The 15,364-nt window shown below is 54.1% G+C and overlaps 2 protein-coding genes across 2 annotated transcripts in view; both read left to right on the top strand.

Annotated features, from left to right (window-relative positions):
• LOC119706319 (protocadherin alpha-C2-like) overlaps positions 1-15,364 on the top strand; it is a 107,432-nt gene that overhangs the window by 8,678 nt on the left and 83,390 nt on the right. The gene's annotated exons all lie outside the window — the stretch shown is intronic.
• LOC119706653 (protocadherin alpha-8-like) lies at positions 67-14,480 on the top strand. The gene is given in 6 exon segments (XM_038150569.1): positions 67-4,319; positions 10,255-10,615; positions 10,618-12,020; positions 12,071-12,183; positions 12,237-12,691; positions 14,395-14,480. Coding segments are annotated over 6 exon segments (2,463 nt in total). The 5' UTR covers positions 67-4,274.

Genomic DNA, 15,364 nt, shown 5'->3' with positions numbered 1-15,364 from the left:
TCCCTGATTTTACAATTTCTCGGTTTATGGAGTTAGAATTAAGGTATTATGGCACCCCAGAGCAGTTACCATCCGCATCTGAGTCTTGCTGCGCTGGGCAGGAGTTTTACCCAGGAATTAAATCGGTGCCTATTGCAGTGAGAGGCGCCCCTGGGCTCCAGCTTTGCAGGCAACTTTCTTACTTTTTTGCATGACGGGTTTCAATGCCAGCTTGGTGCAGGAATACAAGACAAGCCATAGTGGTGACAGTCTCCCTATCACTTTGTGTTGACTTATGCCTTTGCAGACTTCTGACCATGTTCTTAGTAGGTCAGGATTATTATTGAAAATTGTCCTCTTTAATTTTCCTTGCATGATATGTGACACAAAATTATACTTCGGACTTCAACTCTTTGACTCCTTGTGGAAACCACAATTCTGCATTTAGGTTCTGTCATCATGCTCATTAAGAAAGTAGGAATGGCCATTTGGACTTTATTATCCACTTTTTCCTTGTATTTTTTTTCCTTTCTGTAATGGAAGGAAGCTGTAGCATGTTTACTAAAGTGAGTGTGGCAGTGGCCGAGTTAGGTCCAGATTTGTTTTGATGTGACCTTGAGCAGAAGAACTGCCTGAGGAAGGTGGAATTCATTGAGAAGGCCATGGGCCATGTCTTAAGAATCAGTCATGATGTGGTTGTCTTGAGAACTCATGTCCCAGAGTGATGAAGAATACCTAGAGAATACTGTGAGGCAGGATGGGCACAGAGTGCTTCTGCCTGGGATCCTTTGCAAAACTCTAAGGTTCTGGAGCTGGAGGCCTTGTGGACCTTGACGTGCTGTGTGGTATTGAAATGGCCACAAAGTCCTTTGAGGTGATGAAGTTCTCCCAAAACAGAAAGAGATTTGTGCTGATACATCATTACTGTATAGAATGTGTTGGTAAGAGGAAATACAATGATGAAAGTGGTTTAATGAACCACTTCTCTCTTATTTTGAGAAAGGCATTGTGGGAGGGTAGGACTTCAGCTGCCTGGAGTCCTTGTGTAGGGGTGCACATCTATAGCAGCTTCCTCAGCTGTTGATTCTGCCATGATGGTTCCTTGCTGCTTCTCAGATGGGATTATCTGTGTGTGCCTCATATCTCCCACCTGAGCACCTGCAGGGTCAGCCTCAGTAGAAATGGGGTGTCCCCTTGTCATGCTTAACCCTGATATCTGCATGGCCACACCAAACCCTGCAGAGCAGCCCAGCTCTGATGTTATCATAGAAATTCTCCCCCACAATTGATATTATGATATGCTTGTGCTTCAGGATTTGGTGTGGCTCTCTCAAAATAAAATTAATCTGGATCAGGATCAGAACTGTCACTCTGATCACAGAATTTTAAACATCTCCAATGTGTAGCTCTGTGGTGTTACCATCTGAGATTGCTGAAAAAGGGTCTCACATTTAGGGTGAATTTCATGGAGCCTGCCAGACATTCTGTGGCTTTGCATTCTTTCATAATTTCCTTGTGCCAATTGTGAGGGAAGGTGGGGATGTGCAAAGGCCTGGATCATGCTCAGAATGAGTTTTATTGCTGGGGCAAGCTGGTTTGGTGGGGCAGTTTGGCTGCTACAGCTGTAATCCTCCAAGTGGCATGGAGTACTGCTTGGGCCCTCTGTCATGGGGGTGACTTTGAGTGGAGAAGTTTCTTTACTGAGGAAATGGAGATGCTGTGTAGCATAAGCGCTATCGCTAGGGAAGAAAAGCTCCAGCTGCTTAACTGGAGATTCATTTCCCAGAGCTTGGGATAGAGATTCCACTGGAAAACCTTGTGAAGACACCTGTCACCCTGGGTTGCTTGCCTGGGATCCTCTCAGGTCCCTCTGAAATCCTGTGCATCCTTGGTATCCTCTGTGCTCTTCCAGCCAGATGTGTAGACATCTTCCATACACAACATGGATCACTTGCTTTTGCAAATATGGTGTTAGTGAAACAGCAGATTTTCCAAATATCCGTCTTGCTTGGTCAGCCTTCTCTGAAGCTCCGAAGCTCTCCTTGTTTATTTCTCTGCTCTTGTCTTGATAGGGAGTGGAAAAACTTCTGTCCATAACCAAGAAGTTGCCAGACCTGGCATTTTGATATGGTGGAATGGGACCTTCTAGTTTTCTTCTCTCCTTTTACCAAAACATTCCATCTTTTTTATTTTTTTTTTCTTTTGCATTGGCCATGTGTTGGTAACAGTGGTTGAAATGCAGACTGCTGAATTTTGGCAGCTGTCAGGTAGCAGAGTTTCCATTAGCTGACCATTAGTACGAGGGGTGGATTTTCCAGTCTTCCAAGCTGAGGCTGAGGTTGGAAGAATGTCCTTAGATTTGCAGGGTCTCTCCTGCTTCACCAAGATAAACGTGCATGACGGAGCATTGTGCCCTGTTCAGTGATTTAGAGGCTTTTGCAGAATGTGGGTCGTTTTCTCTTATTCATCTTCTCCAGAAACCTCTGATAACATTAAAAGAAAATATCCTTCAGAACCAATTCCCTCAATTGAAAGTAAATATTTTCTGAAGAAGGAGCCAGGGATACTTCAGGTAAGTTGCTGCTACCTAAAGAAGATGAGTCTGAAATACAGTTGTACCTTTATACATCTTTAGTCATGGTATCTTCATTTTGGATTGACCAAACGGGCCTGGATTTGGAGTTGGACATGATGATCCTTATGGGTGCCTTCCAGTTTGAAATGTTCTGTGATTCCTTTACTGGATCAGCAGAGCACCACTGCCTCCTCCCATTCCTAACTTCTTTCTCCAGACATGGTACGAACAAATAACAGCGAGCATGGATGAAGGAGGGACCCTAACACATTTCTCAGAGTGGATGTATTGGGAGTTGGGGGTGTGTTCTCAGAGAAAATGACACAGATAAAATGACTCTGTTGCCTTCACCCTGTGGATCAGGCTGCACAGAGGATTTCCACAGGGAGTAACGCCCCTGGGGTTGGACATTCTTGCTGTGTGTTTCTGACAGTGCTGGCCTGCCTGAAATATGAAGCCAGAAATTTACATTCAGCATGCAGGTGGCAAATGAGGCCTGAAGAACAGTTCTTCATCAGAATATATGGAGATTGTTCAGAAGCTGTGTTTGCTCCATATTTTTTTCAGCATTCAGTAAAGATTGATGTGCTGGGCCTTGATGGCTTTGAGCTCCTGAAGATTCATTGGGTTGTTTGTGCTTACTCAAGTCTGTTTACACCAATGTCAGAGTACCTAGGGATTGGGCCTGTGTTTGAGAGGGCTGTGAATTCTCTCCCTTGAGAGGATGGGGCCTGAAGAGTGCGGTTTCCTTCCAGCAGGTGAAGTGAAAGAGCACTCTGATGGTCTGGCACAGACTTAAAATGAGCAAGAAGTTTGTTTCTTGAATGGAGAGATGAAAGATGACAATGGAGAGGAACGAGAACTGTCACCAATGGCGTGTTTGTGCTTCATGAGGAGAGTGAAGTAATGGAAAAATACCTTGGGAACAGATAAAGAAGAGAGTATGTGTGTGCATAAGGACAGTGAAGAGAAGGAGGAAGATGGGAAAAGGGAAGGAAGGATGGACGGATGAACAAATTTACTGGTATGACACAGATGCTCTCACTGTAAACAGAAAGGGAGAAGAGCAAGAAAGGAGGACATAAAAGGAGTGAGAGAAGAGAAAGACAAAAGATGCTATGAAGGTATTACAGAAGAAGGTGATTAAGAATGGGAGATGAGAAAGACGAGAAAGAAAACAACAGCAAAGATGAGCAGTACGCGACCACCTTACCTCTAATCGCTGGGTGGAGCTCGTTCTCAAGAGCCCCCGCCTCGATTAGAATATTCCGCGGTCCGGCGCTAGTGCCACGTAAGTAGAGTTCGTGGATCCTGCTTGTTTTTTTTGCAGTCTGGCTTCAGAAGCGACTGGCGAGATATCAGAAGGGCTAAGAAGAGAGCAGCGGAAAAAGTCCAAAGGATAAAATATAAAAGGAGCACGGTAAGAAGAAGCAGCAGAGGAGACGGCCATGACGGAGCGGAAGACACGGGCGCTGTCACGGAGCGTGCGGGGCGGCGGAGCAGCGCACGGTGTCGCTGCAGGCTCAGGAACGGCTGCGTGTGGGCGGCTCCGCCCCGGTGCGGCGGAGAGCCCGGCTGTGAGCGCGGGGGGGCGGCGCGGGCCGGGCAGCAGAGCCGGAGCGTCCGGGCGGCGGCGGGGAGCCGTGCGGGGCCCGGGCCGGGGCCGGCAGCCACAGCGGCGGCGGCGGCGACAGCGACAGCGGCGGCGGCAGCAGCAAGGATGGGCGAGCGCTGGAGTGCGGCGGTGCGGGTGCTGGTGCTGCAGGCGGCCTGGGCGCTGGCGGGCGGGCAGGTGCGCTACTCGGTGCCGGAGGAAGCCAAGGGCGGCACGGTGGTGGGGCGGCTGGCGCAGGACCTGGGCCTGGAGGCGGGCGAGGCGGAGGCGCGGCGGCTGCGGCTGGTGGCGCAGGGCCGGCGGGCGAGCGTGGAGGTGAGCGCGGCGAGCGGCGCGCTGCTGGTGAGCTCGCGGCTCGACCGGGAGGAGCTGTGCGGCAAGAGCGCGCCGTGCGCGCTGCGCCTGGAGGTGCTGCTGGAGCGGCCGCTGCGCGTCTTCCATGTGCAGCTGGAGGTCACCGACATCAACGACAATGCCCCCGTCTTCCCCGCCGCCCGAAAAAACATCAGCATATCGGAGAACTCCCCTCCTGGGTCTCGTTTCCCGCTGGAGGGCGCGTCGGATGCGGATATCGGAGCGAACGCGCAGCTCACCTACACACTCAGCCCCAGCGAGCATTTTACGCTCGATGTCAAATCGACTGATGAAATCAGGAAATCTCTGTTTCTGGTGCTCTCAAAGTCTTTAGACCGCGAGACGATTCCCGTGCACCGGTTGGTGCTGACGGCGACTGACGGGGGCCGGCCGTCTCTGACGGGGACAGTGGAGCTGCTGATCTCGGTGCTGGATGCGAACGACAACGCGCCCCAGTTCAACCAGTCCGTGTATAAAGTGCAGCTTCTGGAGAACGCTACAGAGGAGACGCTCGTAGCACGTGTCAATGCCACGGATCCGGACGAAGGAAGCAATAAGGAGTTTTCTTACAGCATCTTGAGTTCGACTCCGATCAGTAACAGAGAACTCTTTGCAATTGACACCAAGACGGGCGACATCAGACTGAAGGGTACTTTGGACTTTGAAGACGTTCGTTTACACGAGTTGCAAATCGAAGCGACAGATAAAGGGACACCTCCACTGTCGGGTCATTGCAGCGTGGAGCTGGAGGTGCTGGACGTGAACGACAACGCGCCGGAGGTGTGGGTGACGTCGCTGTCGGTGCCGGTGTCGGAGGACGCGTCGGTGGGGACGGTGGTGGCCGTGCTGAGCGTGTCGGACCGGGACTCGGGGGAGAACGGGCGCGTGCGGTGCTGGGTGTGGCCGGCGTCGCCGTTCGGTCTGGAGGCGACGTTCGCGGGCTCGTACTCGCTGGTGCTGCGCGAGGCGCTGGACCGGGAGCGGGTGTCGGAGTACGAGGTGGAGGTGCGTGCGGAGGACGGCGGGGCGCCGGCGCTGCGCGCCAGGCGCGGGCTGCGGCTGCCGGTGTCGGACGTGAACGACAACGCGCCCGCGTTCGCGCAGGCCGTGTACACGGTGCTGGCGCGGGAGAACAACGCGGCGGGCGCGGAGCTGGCGCGGCTGTGGGCGCGGGACCCGGACGAGGCGGGCAACGGCCGCGTCAGCTACTCGCTGTGGGAGGGCGGCGTGGGCGGCGGGGCCGCGGGCTCGTCGTCGTGGTGGTCGTCGGGCGGCGGGTGGCGGGCGGCGTCGAGCTACGTGTCGGTGGACGCGGAGAGCGGGCGCGTGTGGGCGCTGCAGCCCTTGGACTACGAGGAGCTGCAGGTGCTGCAGTTCGAGGTGCGCGCGGTGGACGCGGGGGAGCCGCCGCTGAGCGGCAACGCCACGGTGCAGCTCTTCGTGCTGGACGAGAACGACAACGCGCCGGCGCTGCTGCCGCCCGCGGGCTCGGCGGCGGAGGCGGGGGCGCGGCGGCGGCGGCGGCGGAGGCGGCGGCGGGGGCGCCGGGCTTGGGCTGGGAGTCGGGCACGCTGTGGGCTCGGGCGGCGTGGGGGGCGCCGGCGGGGCAGGTGGTGGCGAAGATCCGCGCCGTGGACGCGGACTCGGGCTACAACGCGTGGCTGCGCTACGAGCTGTGGGAGCCGCGGGGCAAGGGCCCGTTCCGCGTGGGGCTCTACAGCGGCGAGGTGAGCACGGCGCGGGCGCTGGACGAGGCGGACGGGCCTCGCCACAGGCTGCTGATCGTCGTGCGCGACCACGGCGAGCCGGCGCGCTCGGCCACGGCCACGCTCAGCGTGTCGCTGCTCGAGGCCGCCGAGGCGGCGCTGGCCGCGGCCGCGGGATCCTCCTCGGCGGCGGCGGCGGCGGCGGCGTCGTCGTCGCGCTCGGCGGCGGGCGCGGAGCTCGGGCCCGGCGCGGCGAGCGCGGCCACCAACGTGTGGCTGGTGGTGGCCATCTGCGCCGTGTCCAGCCTCTTCCTGCTGGCCGTGGTGCTCTACGCGGCGTCGCGCTGGGCGCCGCGGGCCGCCGTGCTCTCGGCGCCCGGGCCCACGACGCTCGTGTGCGCCAGCGAAGTGGGCAGCTGGTCGTACTCGCAGCGCCACAGCCGGAGCCTGTGCGTGGCCGACGGCGCCGCCAAGAGCGACCTCATGGTTTTCAGCCCCAACTTCCCTCCGCCGCCGCCCGGCGCCGCGCCCAAGGACACGCAGCCGGAGCCCTCCGCTCTCCTCGACACGGTCAGTGGCACTGCCTTTTTTGCTCTGTCCCCTCTCACCCGCCCCTTGGGCTGTTCTTGACTGAAGCCGGACTCTGCCCACCCGGCGCGGGGGCTGTCCGTGTTTCACGGTCATTTACCGTCTGAGAGCTGTTTGTATTATCCCTCCTCTTTAGTGGCTGTAGTGTGTTACATCGCAGCACGGTTTTGAAGCCACTGTGATCTTCTCTCTTGCTCTTACCGTGTTATGGAAGGGAGCTCTGAAAAATACCTAAATCTTGCTGCCCTCTGTGCAGAGTTGAATGAAATACTTTTTGTCTTTCAGCGTCTGTTGCGTCTTGCCTTTTTGATGGCACTGATAATGGATTTCATATATATGCACCTCTTTCTTCTCTATTTCGTAATTTTAGAATCTTCAATGGCTGTTTCTGCAGTTATAGTCTGTCTTGAAGCCACATCTTTTTCTTGCCTACTCGGGTTTGTAGTCCTCTGCATTGAAAATATTTTGCCAGTTTCCTACCTAGGTCTTCAGAATAACCAACTCTTTCGGCAGTTCTTTTCTGCAGACCTGTATTTGGACTCTGTTCCATAGCGTGATGTTTCCTGTAATCTTTGATACATCACTGTGCATGGGTTTCTGAGATCCCCTCATGAATCATTACATGGAACAATTCTTGATAAGGATTTCTTCCTGACTCGAGTGTTTACCTTATCTTGCTGGTGTTATCAGCTCTGTTTTTCCTCCACCTGAGGAGTTAATCACAACTGTGAGTGCCTCTTTCAGTCTTTCATTTTGAATGGAGTATCTTCCCTTGCCCACTTTTCCCTGTCTTACAAGTGGGGCAGTTCTAATTAATTTCTTGATTTTTACGGCTGTAAATTGCTGCTTTCCAGTCTTTTATTACTCGGAAGTCTGTCTTCCTCTTTGTTTCACCTTTGAAACAAAAATCTGCATCTAAAGTTCTTGCCTCTTCACCGTGCATGGCATATATTAGTTTGTGAAGTACTACAGAATTACTATGGACATGAAAACACAGAAGCATTTCACACGTCCCCCTTCTAAGTATGTTGAAATTCACTTTCTAATGTAAGGTACTTAATTGCAGAAGAACACAAACCCAAGTAGATGTCAAAATGTGCAGCTGTAGTGCTACACTGAGCAATACATAATGGTAGAGGACTTGTTTTTGGTGGATTAATGTATTTGTAGAAGCGCCTCAGTTTGGTTTCTGACTTGGGTAGTCCTATGTACCCTGCAGTCATAGGCATTGTATTTCTAGGATTTTGTGGGGTTTTGACATGATCCTATTTGTGTTTACTTAATTTAATTTTGTTTTCCCCTTCCCTGAGAATACTTTTTATAATAAACTGATTTTTTTTTTTTGGTCTCGTTGTGTGCTTGCCTTATGACAATCATGTGAATACAACGAAGGATGATGCTTGAAACTCCCGATTTCCAGAGAGTGATTTATCTTGACGTTATCAGGAGATGTGTTGGCAATTGGGAGTGAAAGCCATGCTGCCAAGTAATGCTCTTTTATTTCAGAGTCCGTGCCCCTTGCCATCACTGTGGTTCACTGTCTTGTAGTCTCTTGAGGTCTGTTATACTTCGAGAGAAAGCTTGTGACGCTTCAGGTTTCATTTGTTTCTCCCTTCATGGAAACAGATACAGAAATGCTGGCAATACAGTGGGGATTTGAGAGGATGGAAAAAAAACCTGTTTGCTTTTTCAGCCTTGCTTCCCTGAAATTTTGAATAGTGATCCTTGAACACAGGCCTGACAATAGAGACCTAGAAATAAATCAAGACAACAGGTAGAATAGCAACAGGTGTAATTAGAAATATCTATTGAGGGACTTATGTGGACTTTTTTAGCGTTTTGTGTGTTCCTTTTTTGTTGTTGTTTTTTACCTTTGGGTGCATGCATCATTGATTCTTCCTGTGGTAGAACCAGGCACTTACTTATCTGTGAAATTCCCTGGTTGATGTTAGTGCCTGGCCTGCAGGCCGGGGCAGCAGAAAGTGCTGTAGCTGTGTGGAGAAGAGGCTCTGATGTTTTTATGTCAGTAGATGAGGTGGGAGCTGGAAACCTGTTATGAGATGAGCTGTGCCATGCCAGAACAGTGGTGCAACCCTTTTATCTCGTCTTCAGTTTTGTTGTGGTTGAATGATTCTGCTGGGTCCTGCAGCAGCTCATCTCCATCAGTAACAGGCACATTGTTTTGCCATACTGTGAGTTTCTACCTGCCTAAAAATGATAACCAACACCTTGGTATTCATTGTGCAGCTACACTTGGGGGATAAAACTTAGAGAAAATACTTTACTGACACGTAGAGATGAGGTTCTTCATCTTTATGATAAAGTTCAGGTTCCCTGAGCTATTTCACCCTTCTGAGAGGATTTCTGCTCTGTTGGAATGTTTAGAGCATTGAGTCAGGGAGTTGCTGATGGAGTTGAAAATCTTTGAAATTGGTATTTGCTGATGCTTTACCCGGTTGGAAATACACTTCAGAAGGCATAACAATTCTGCTATGGACAGACACAGGCACTCTTGGTAATATGATGGGTGTACTGTACTATTTACTCTACAAAAAAATCAAGGCGACCGTGTGGAATTGCTCAGCTACATCCCTGTCACAAAGCCATGAAAAGGTAAGCCATTTCTGTTCGTTTCTAGCAGTTCTGGACTAGACCAAATACATTACATGTGAATCTATGTCTTATGAAGACCTGAGTGCTTTCTATAGATGGAAGATTGAGAATACAGCTTTCTTCTGGAGAGGAAACAGCTGAAGTATCTTCCGGAAGAAAACATAAATGAGAATATTGAGTTATCCCTCCTCAGGCATAAGACAAGATGAAGTCTTGAGATCAGAAGTAGCTTTATGCAATGAAGATATTCCTAGGAATGATTCCGGGGTTAATATCGGTGTTCAATTATATGTACATTTTGGCAAGTGTACTTCTCAATTAAAGCGCCTTTAGGAAGGAGAAGAGGAAGAGGAGAAAGAGAAGATGAGGAGAAGGGGAGGAGACAAAAGAACCAACCATTGCCGCTGCGGAGGCAGGCAGTGCTCGGAAGGGAAATCGCGGAGCGCGTCGGCGGAGCGGGCGGAGTCACGGCAGGTGCATCCCGGCACGGAGCCGCAGCGGGAGGAGGGCAGCAGGCGGCTGCTCACGGGAGGAGCCGCGGTCGGACACCAGGTGCCGCTGTTGGCCGCGAAGGCGCCGTGAGCCACGGAGGGCGGCAGCTCCTCCCCGAGCCTCAGTCACGGTGCCGTCAGCCGGAGGAAGGATGCGGCGGACCGGCCCGGGAGGGGCGCCGGGAAAGCGGAGCGGCGTGCCGATCGTCCCAGGGAGACCCTAAGGCGGACGACGGGGGAGTAGCGGAGAGCAAGTCAGGACCAGGGAAGGGACCGGAGGCGACAGCGGCGGCGATGCGGTGGGGGCCCGTGCTACGGGTGCTGGTGCTGCAGGCGGCCTGGGCGCTGGCGGGCGGGCAGGTGCGCTACTCGGTGCCGGAGGAAGCCAAGGGCGGCACGGTGGTGGGGCGGCTGGCGCAGGACCTGGGCCTGGAGGCGGGCGAGGCGGAGGCGCGGCGGCTGCGGCTGGTGGCGCAGGGCCGGCGGGCGAGCGTGGAGGTGAGCGCGGCGAGCGGCGCGCTGCTGGTGAGCTCGCGGCTCGACCGGGAGGAGCTGTGCGGCAAGAGCGCGCCGTGCGCGCTGCGCCTGGAGGTGCTGCTGGAGCGGCCGCTGCGCGTCTTCCATGTGCAGCTGGAGGTCACCGACATCAACGACAATGCCCCCGAGTTCCGTGTGGACGAAGAAGCCCTTAACATCCGGAATCGTCTGTGCCGGGGTCTCGTTTCCCGCTGGAGGGCGCGTCGGATGCGGATATCGGAGCGAACGCGCAGCTCACCTACACGCTCAGCCCCAGCGAATATTTCAGTCTTGATCATCAGGGGAATAATGACCAGAGAGCGTCTTTGGGTCTTATTTTAACGAAATCTCTGGACCGCGAGACGATTCCCGTGCACCGGTTGGTGCTGACGGCGACTGACGGGGGCCGGCCGTCTCTGACGGGGACAATGGAGCTGGTGATCTCGGTGCTGGATGCGAATGACAACGCGCCCCAGTTCAACCAGACTGTGTATAAAGTTAAAGCCCTAGAAGGTTCGGAGCTCGGGACTCTATTAGTCACCCTTAGTGCCACAGATCCTGATGAAGGGATCAATAGTGATATTATATATTTATTTAGTAGACGTGTTAGTACAAAAGTTAAAGAAATGTTCACTATCGACGAAAACAAGGGAGAAATCAGACTTAAAGGCAAATTAGACTATGAAGAAACGGATAGTTACGAGATCCCTGTAGAAGCAAGGGACAAAGGCTCTCCCCCGCTGTCGGGTCATTGCAGCGTGGTGCTGGAGGTGCTGGACGTGAACGACAACGCGCCCGAGGTGTGGGTGACGTCGCTGTCGGTGCCGGTGTCGGAGGACGCGTCGGTGGGGACGGTGGTGGCCGTGCTGAGCGTGTCGGACCGGGACTCGGGGGAGAACGGGCGCGTGCGGTGCTGGGTGTGGCCGGCGTCGCCGTTCGGTCTGGAGGCGACGTTCGCGGGCTCGTACTCGCTGGTGCTGCGCGAGGCGCTGGACCGGGAGCGGGTGTCGGAGTACGAGGTGGAGGTGCGTGCGGAGGACGGCGGGGCGCCGGCGCTGCGCGCCAGGCGCGGGCTGCGGCTGCCGGTGTCGGACGTGAACGACAACGCGCCCGCGTTCGCGCAGGCCGTGTACACGGTGCTGGCGCGGGAGAACAACGCGGCGGGCGCGGAGCTGGCGCGGCTGTGGGCGCGGGACCCGGACGAGGCGGGCAACGGCCGCGTCAGCTACTCGCTGTGGGGAGGGCGGCGTGGGCGGCGGCGGGGGCCGCGGGCTCGTCGTCGTGGTGGTCGTCGGGCGGCGGGTGGCGGGCGGCGTCGAGCTACGTGTCGGTGGACGCGGAGAGCGGGGCGCGTGTGGGCGCTGCAGCCCTTGGACTACGAGGAGCTGCAGGTGCTGCAGTTCGAGGTGCGCGCGGTGGACGCGGGGGAGCCGCCGCTGAGCGGCAACGCCACGGTGCAGCTCTTCGTGCTGGACGAGAACGACAACGCGCCGGCGCTGCTGCCGCCCGCGGGCTCGGCGCCGGAGGCGGGCGCGGCGGCGGCGGCGGAGGCGGCGGCGGGGGGCGCTGGGCTTGGGCTGGGAGTCGGGCACGCTGTGGGGCTCGGGCGGCGTGGGGGGCGCCGGCGGGGCAGGTGGTGGCGAAGATCCGCGCCGTGGACGCCGACTCGGGCTACAACGCGTGGCTGCGCTACGAGCTGTGGGAGCCGCGGGGCAAGGGCCCGTTCCGCGTGGGGGCTCTACAGCGGCGAGGTGAGCACGGGCGCGGGCGCTGGACGAGGCGGACGGGCCTCGCCACAGGCTGCTGATCGTCGTGCGCGACCACGGCGAGCCGGCGCGCTCGGCCACGGCCACGCTCAGCGTGTCGCTGCTCGAGGCCGCCGAGGCGGCGCTGGCCGCGGCCGCGGGATCCTCCTCGGCGGCGGCGGCGGCGGCGGCGGCGTCGGCGTCGCGCTCGGCGGCGGGCGTGGAGCTCGGGCCCGGCGCGGCGAGCGCGGCCACCAACGTGTGGCTGGTGGTGGCCATCTGCGCCGTGTCCAGCCTCTTCCTGCTGGCCGTGGTGCTCTACGCGGCGTCGCGCTGGGCGCCGCGGGCCGCCGTGCTCTCGGCGCCCGGGCCCACGACGCTCGTGTGCGCCAGCGAAGTGGGCAGCTGGTCGTACTCGCAGCGCCACAGCCGGAGCCTGTGCGTGGCCGACGGCGCCGCCAAGAGCGACCTCATGGTTTTCAGCCCCAACTTCCCTCCGCCGCCGCCCGGTTCTGCTGCAGAAAACGGTTCTGCTGGGAAGGGGCAGTCTCTCTTCCCTCTTGCTTCAGGCGTGGTAAGAGTCTTCGAAATCTTATATTTTTTTTCTTTCACTTTGGTAGTACGGTTTAGTCAATACGTTAATCTTCGATGTATTAAAGCACTTTTTCTGTGATAAGAGTTTAGAACGATGTCCTAGCTTTGCAATCTGTTGCCTTTAGACCTGATGTTTTGTCTTATTTTGAAATTTCATTTTCTCTATGCGAGGCTGCCCGTCTAAATTTCCGTGTTTTCTTTTTTTACTTCTAACAAAGTGGATTGCATCGGACGTTATTTTTTAATAGGGTTTGTAATTTTTGTTTTTTACTGCCTCCTTGGCGTTAATTCCATTGCTAGGTCTTAGGGGATATTTTATTTTCCTGTTTTAAGCTCCTTTCAACTTGTGAGTTGTTCAGTAGTTTGAGATCTCCCTCAAGGTGAATGTAATTTGGTCTTTGAATGCCTTTACTCTTATTTGATGACTTAACAGTCAAGCTCCAAGACGCGTATGAGTTTTTAGGTTTAGAAGCTTTCTGATTGTCGCAGTTCGCCATTCTTGAGAAACTGAAATACATGATGTGATAATTTTGGGGCGAAAAGAGCCGATGTTGGTGGAAGTTGTGAGCGTTGTTCTGTGTCTGGAATTCCATCGAAAATACATGCGTGTGTAAGCGTGGAGTGAAACGAAATCCAGGATGCTTGGTGGAAAAATGGAGAACTGTTTGACGGACGGGGTGGTATTTACTATTCTCCACGACCTGATCTCACTTTTTGTAATGGGGTATCTCTTTTATGCCATCCATTCAGAAATGCTCCGTGAAAAGAAGAGTCCAAATTTGGTGGGAATTGAGAGAGGCGGAAAATGGTTACGGGAAAATTATAACGGAAAATTTCTGTGTGCGGTGTCCAGCAGTGCAGGGATGGTACGTTGAGAGCTTTTGGCTCTCTCAGCAGCAGAGCAGAAACTACCAAGAGAACAGTTTCAGTACTATTTTCCTCAGTGGTTGTTTTAACACCATTATTTTTCAGCGGATCTTTTCGTTTTGCTGATGGCACTGAGTTGACTCGGTTCTCATTTCGGCCAGCTTCAAAGCACTTGTCTTCAAAGTCTTATCTCTTTGAGATAAGACTTCGGGGTCATGTTTAGTATTTCTTGCTCAGTGTCAGAAAATTAAAGCAATTTTTAAGGGGAAAAGTGAAGATCTCTTCTATCTAATTTAAATTTTCTCTATGGCTTAGAAGTGAAATGTGTAAAGCTGCCGGGGTAATAAAAACAAGCAGTACGTATATCTTTCGTGTTATACATTCAATTCCTTTGGTCAACTCCGATATTTTTAAGGCACGGTGATATCTGTCAATGCGGTATTTTTATTTTGACTAAGTACACTTGGTTGGGTTTTGAGCTAATAGACCTCTTTAGAGGAAGGACACGGACCTTAGAATATAAATGACGGATCGTTGTTTCCAAAATTACGAGAATGGTGCTTATAGGTGTACAGAAAACAGCAACGAAGTTTGAACACTTCATGTACTTTTTGCAAAGTATCGTAGGAGTGGGTTATCTATCCCTCGTCGATCCGTAGAAAAGCATTTCAATGTGTCCCACCATTTTCTCTTTCTTCTCTTAGATCTCTTAGTTCGGGCTTTGTGTGTTTGCTGGGGATTGTTTGTTCAGTCTCCTTTGATCGTGAACGGGAGTCGCGGGCTGAAGGGGAGTGGGTGGTCACCGCTCAATGCGTGAGCTACTTCACTTGCGAGTAGCAAGGTTTACCCCAGCCCCGTAGAACTGTCACTTCTTTCCTTTATTCACATGGGTGTGGTGGAACCACGGATTTCTAAAGGAAAAATATGTGGTTTAAGCTTATAAACAGATTTAACTACCTCTGTAGAAGATGGAGAAACAGCATTTGTGCACAGATGTGGGAAACGACTCGTTTCTTTATGTTATGCTTAGGGGCGATGTGGGGTCTCAGTGCCGATCGCTTGGGGCAGGGGAGGATTTGGCTTCTGTTCGGTTTCCCCTTGGTTTCTTTGACTGTAGTGATTAGTTGAAGAGTTTATCGGGGTTTGTTATAGACGCACACTGTCAAGAAAAGATTTCAATACTTCTGTTAGAAACATAAAGCAATCTTAACTTTAGAAACAGCTCGTGGATGCTTTTACTTCGTGGAATAGTCCGGGCAGGAGTGGTTAATAGAAGGCTCTAGAATTTCCGTCAGCGCCCTGAATAAACGCTGCCAGTTTCGCGCAGAGCTGTCAGTCGCCGCGAGCCCAGGCTGTTCTTACCGCCGCCCGTTGTTCTGGAGAGTGACGCTGATTCAGGCGGGGCTCTCAGGCACAGCGCAATCCTGGCAGCCGAGGCGGGGCTGGCACCGGGAGCGCTCCCGGGAGAGGCGCGGGGGAAGCGGCAGCAGCGCCCGCTCCGCCGTGGCGGCCGGAGGATGTTTTGCAGCTTCCAAACGAGATTTCACAGGCAGGGAAATGCTCGGCACGGCTGCCTCGGAGTTGTCAGAGACTCCGAGTGCGCGGCTCGGAGCCGCTGCTGCTGCCCGAGCGGGACTAAAGCCCCGTAGCCGCTGTCGCTGGCGTTCTCCCCGGCAGCTTCCGTCAGGCCCGGTGGTCTCTGACTGGGGGTCAACAGACCG

The sequence above is a fragment of the Motacilla alba genome, chromosome 13 (assembly GCF_015832195.1).
Source record: "Motacilla alba alba isolate MOTALB_02 chromosome 13, Motacilla_alba_V1.0_pri, whole genome shotgun sequence".
In the NCBI taxonomy this organism is placed as follows: domain Eukaryota; kingdom Metazoa; phylum Chordata; class Aves; order Passeriformes; family Motacillidae; genus Motacilla; species Motacilla alba.
The sequence above is the reverse complement of the archived record's forward strand: the minus strand, read 5'-3'. Positions and strand labels throughout refer to the sequence as shown.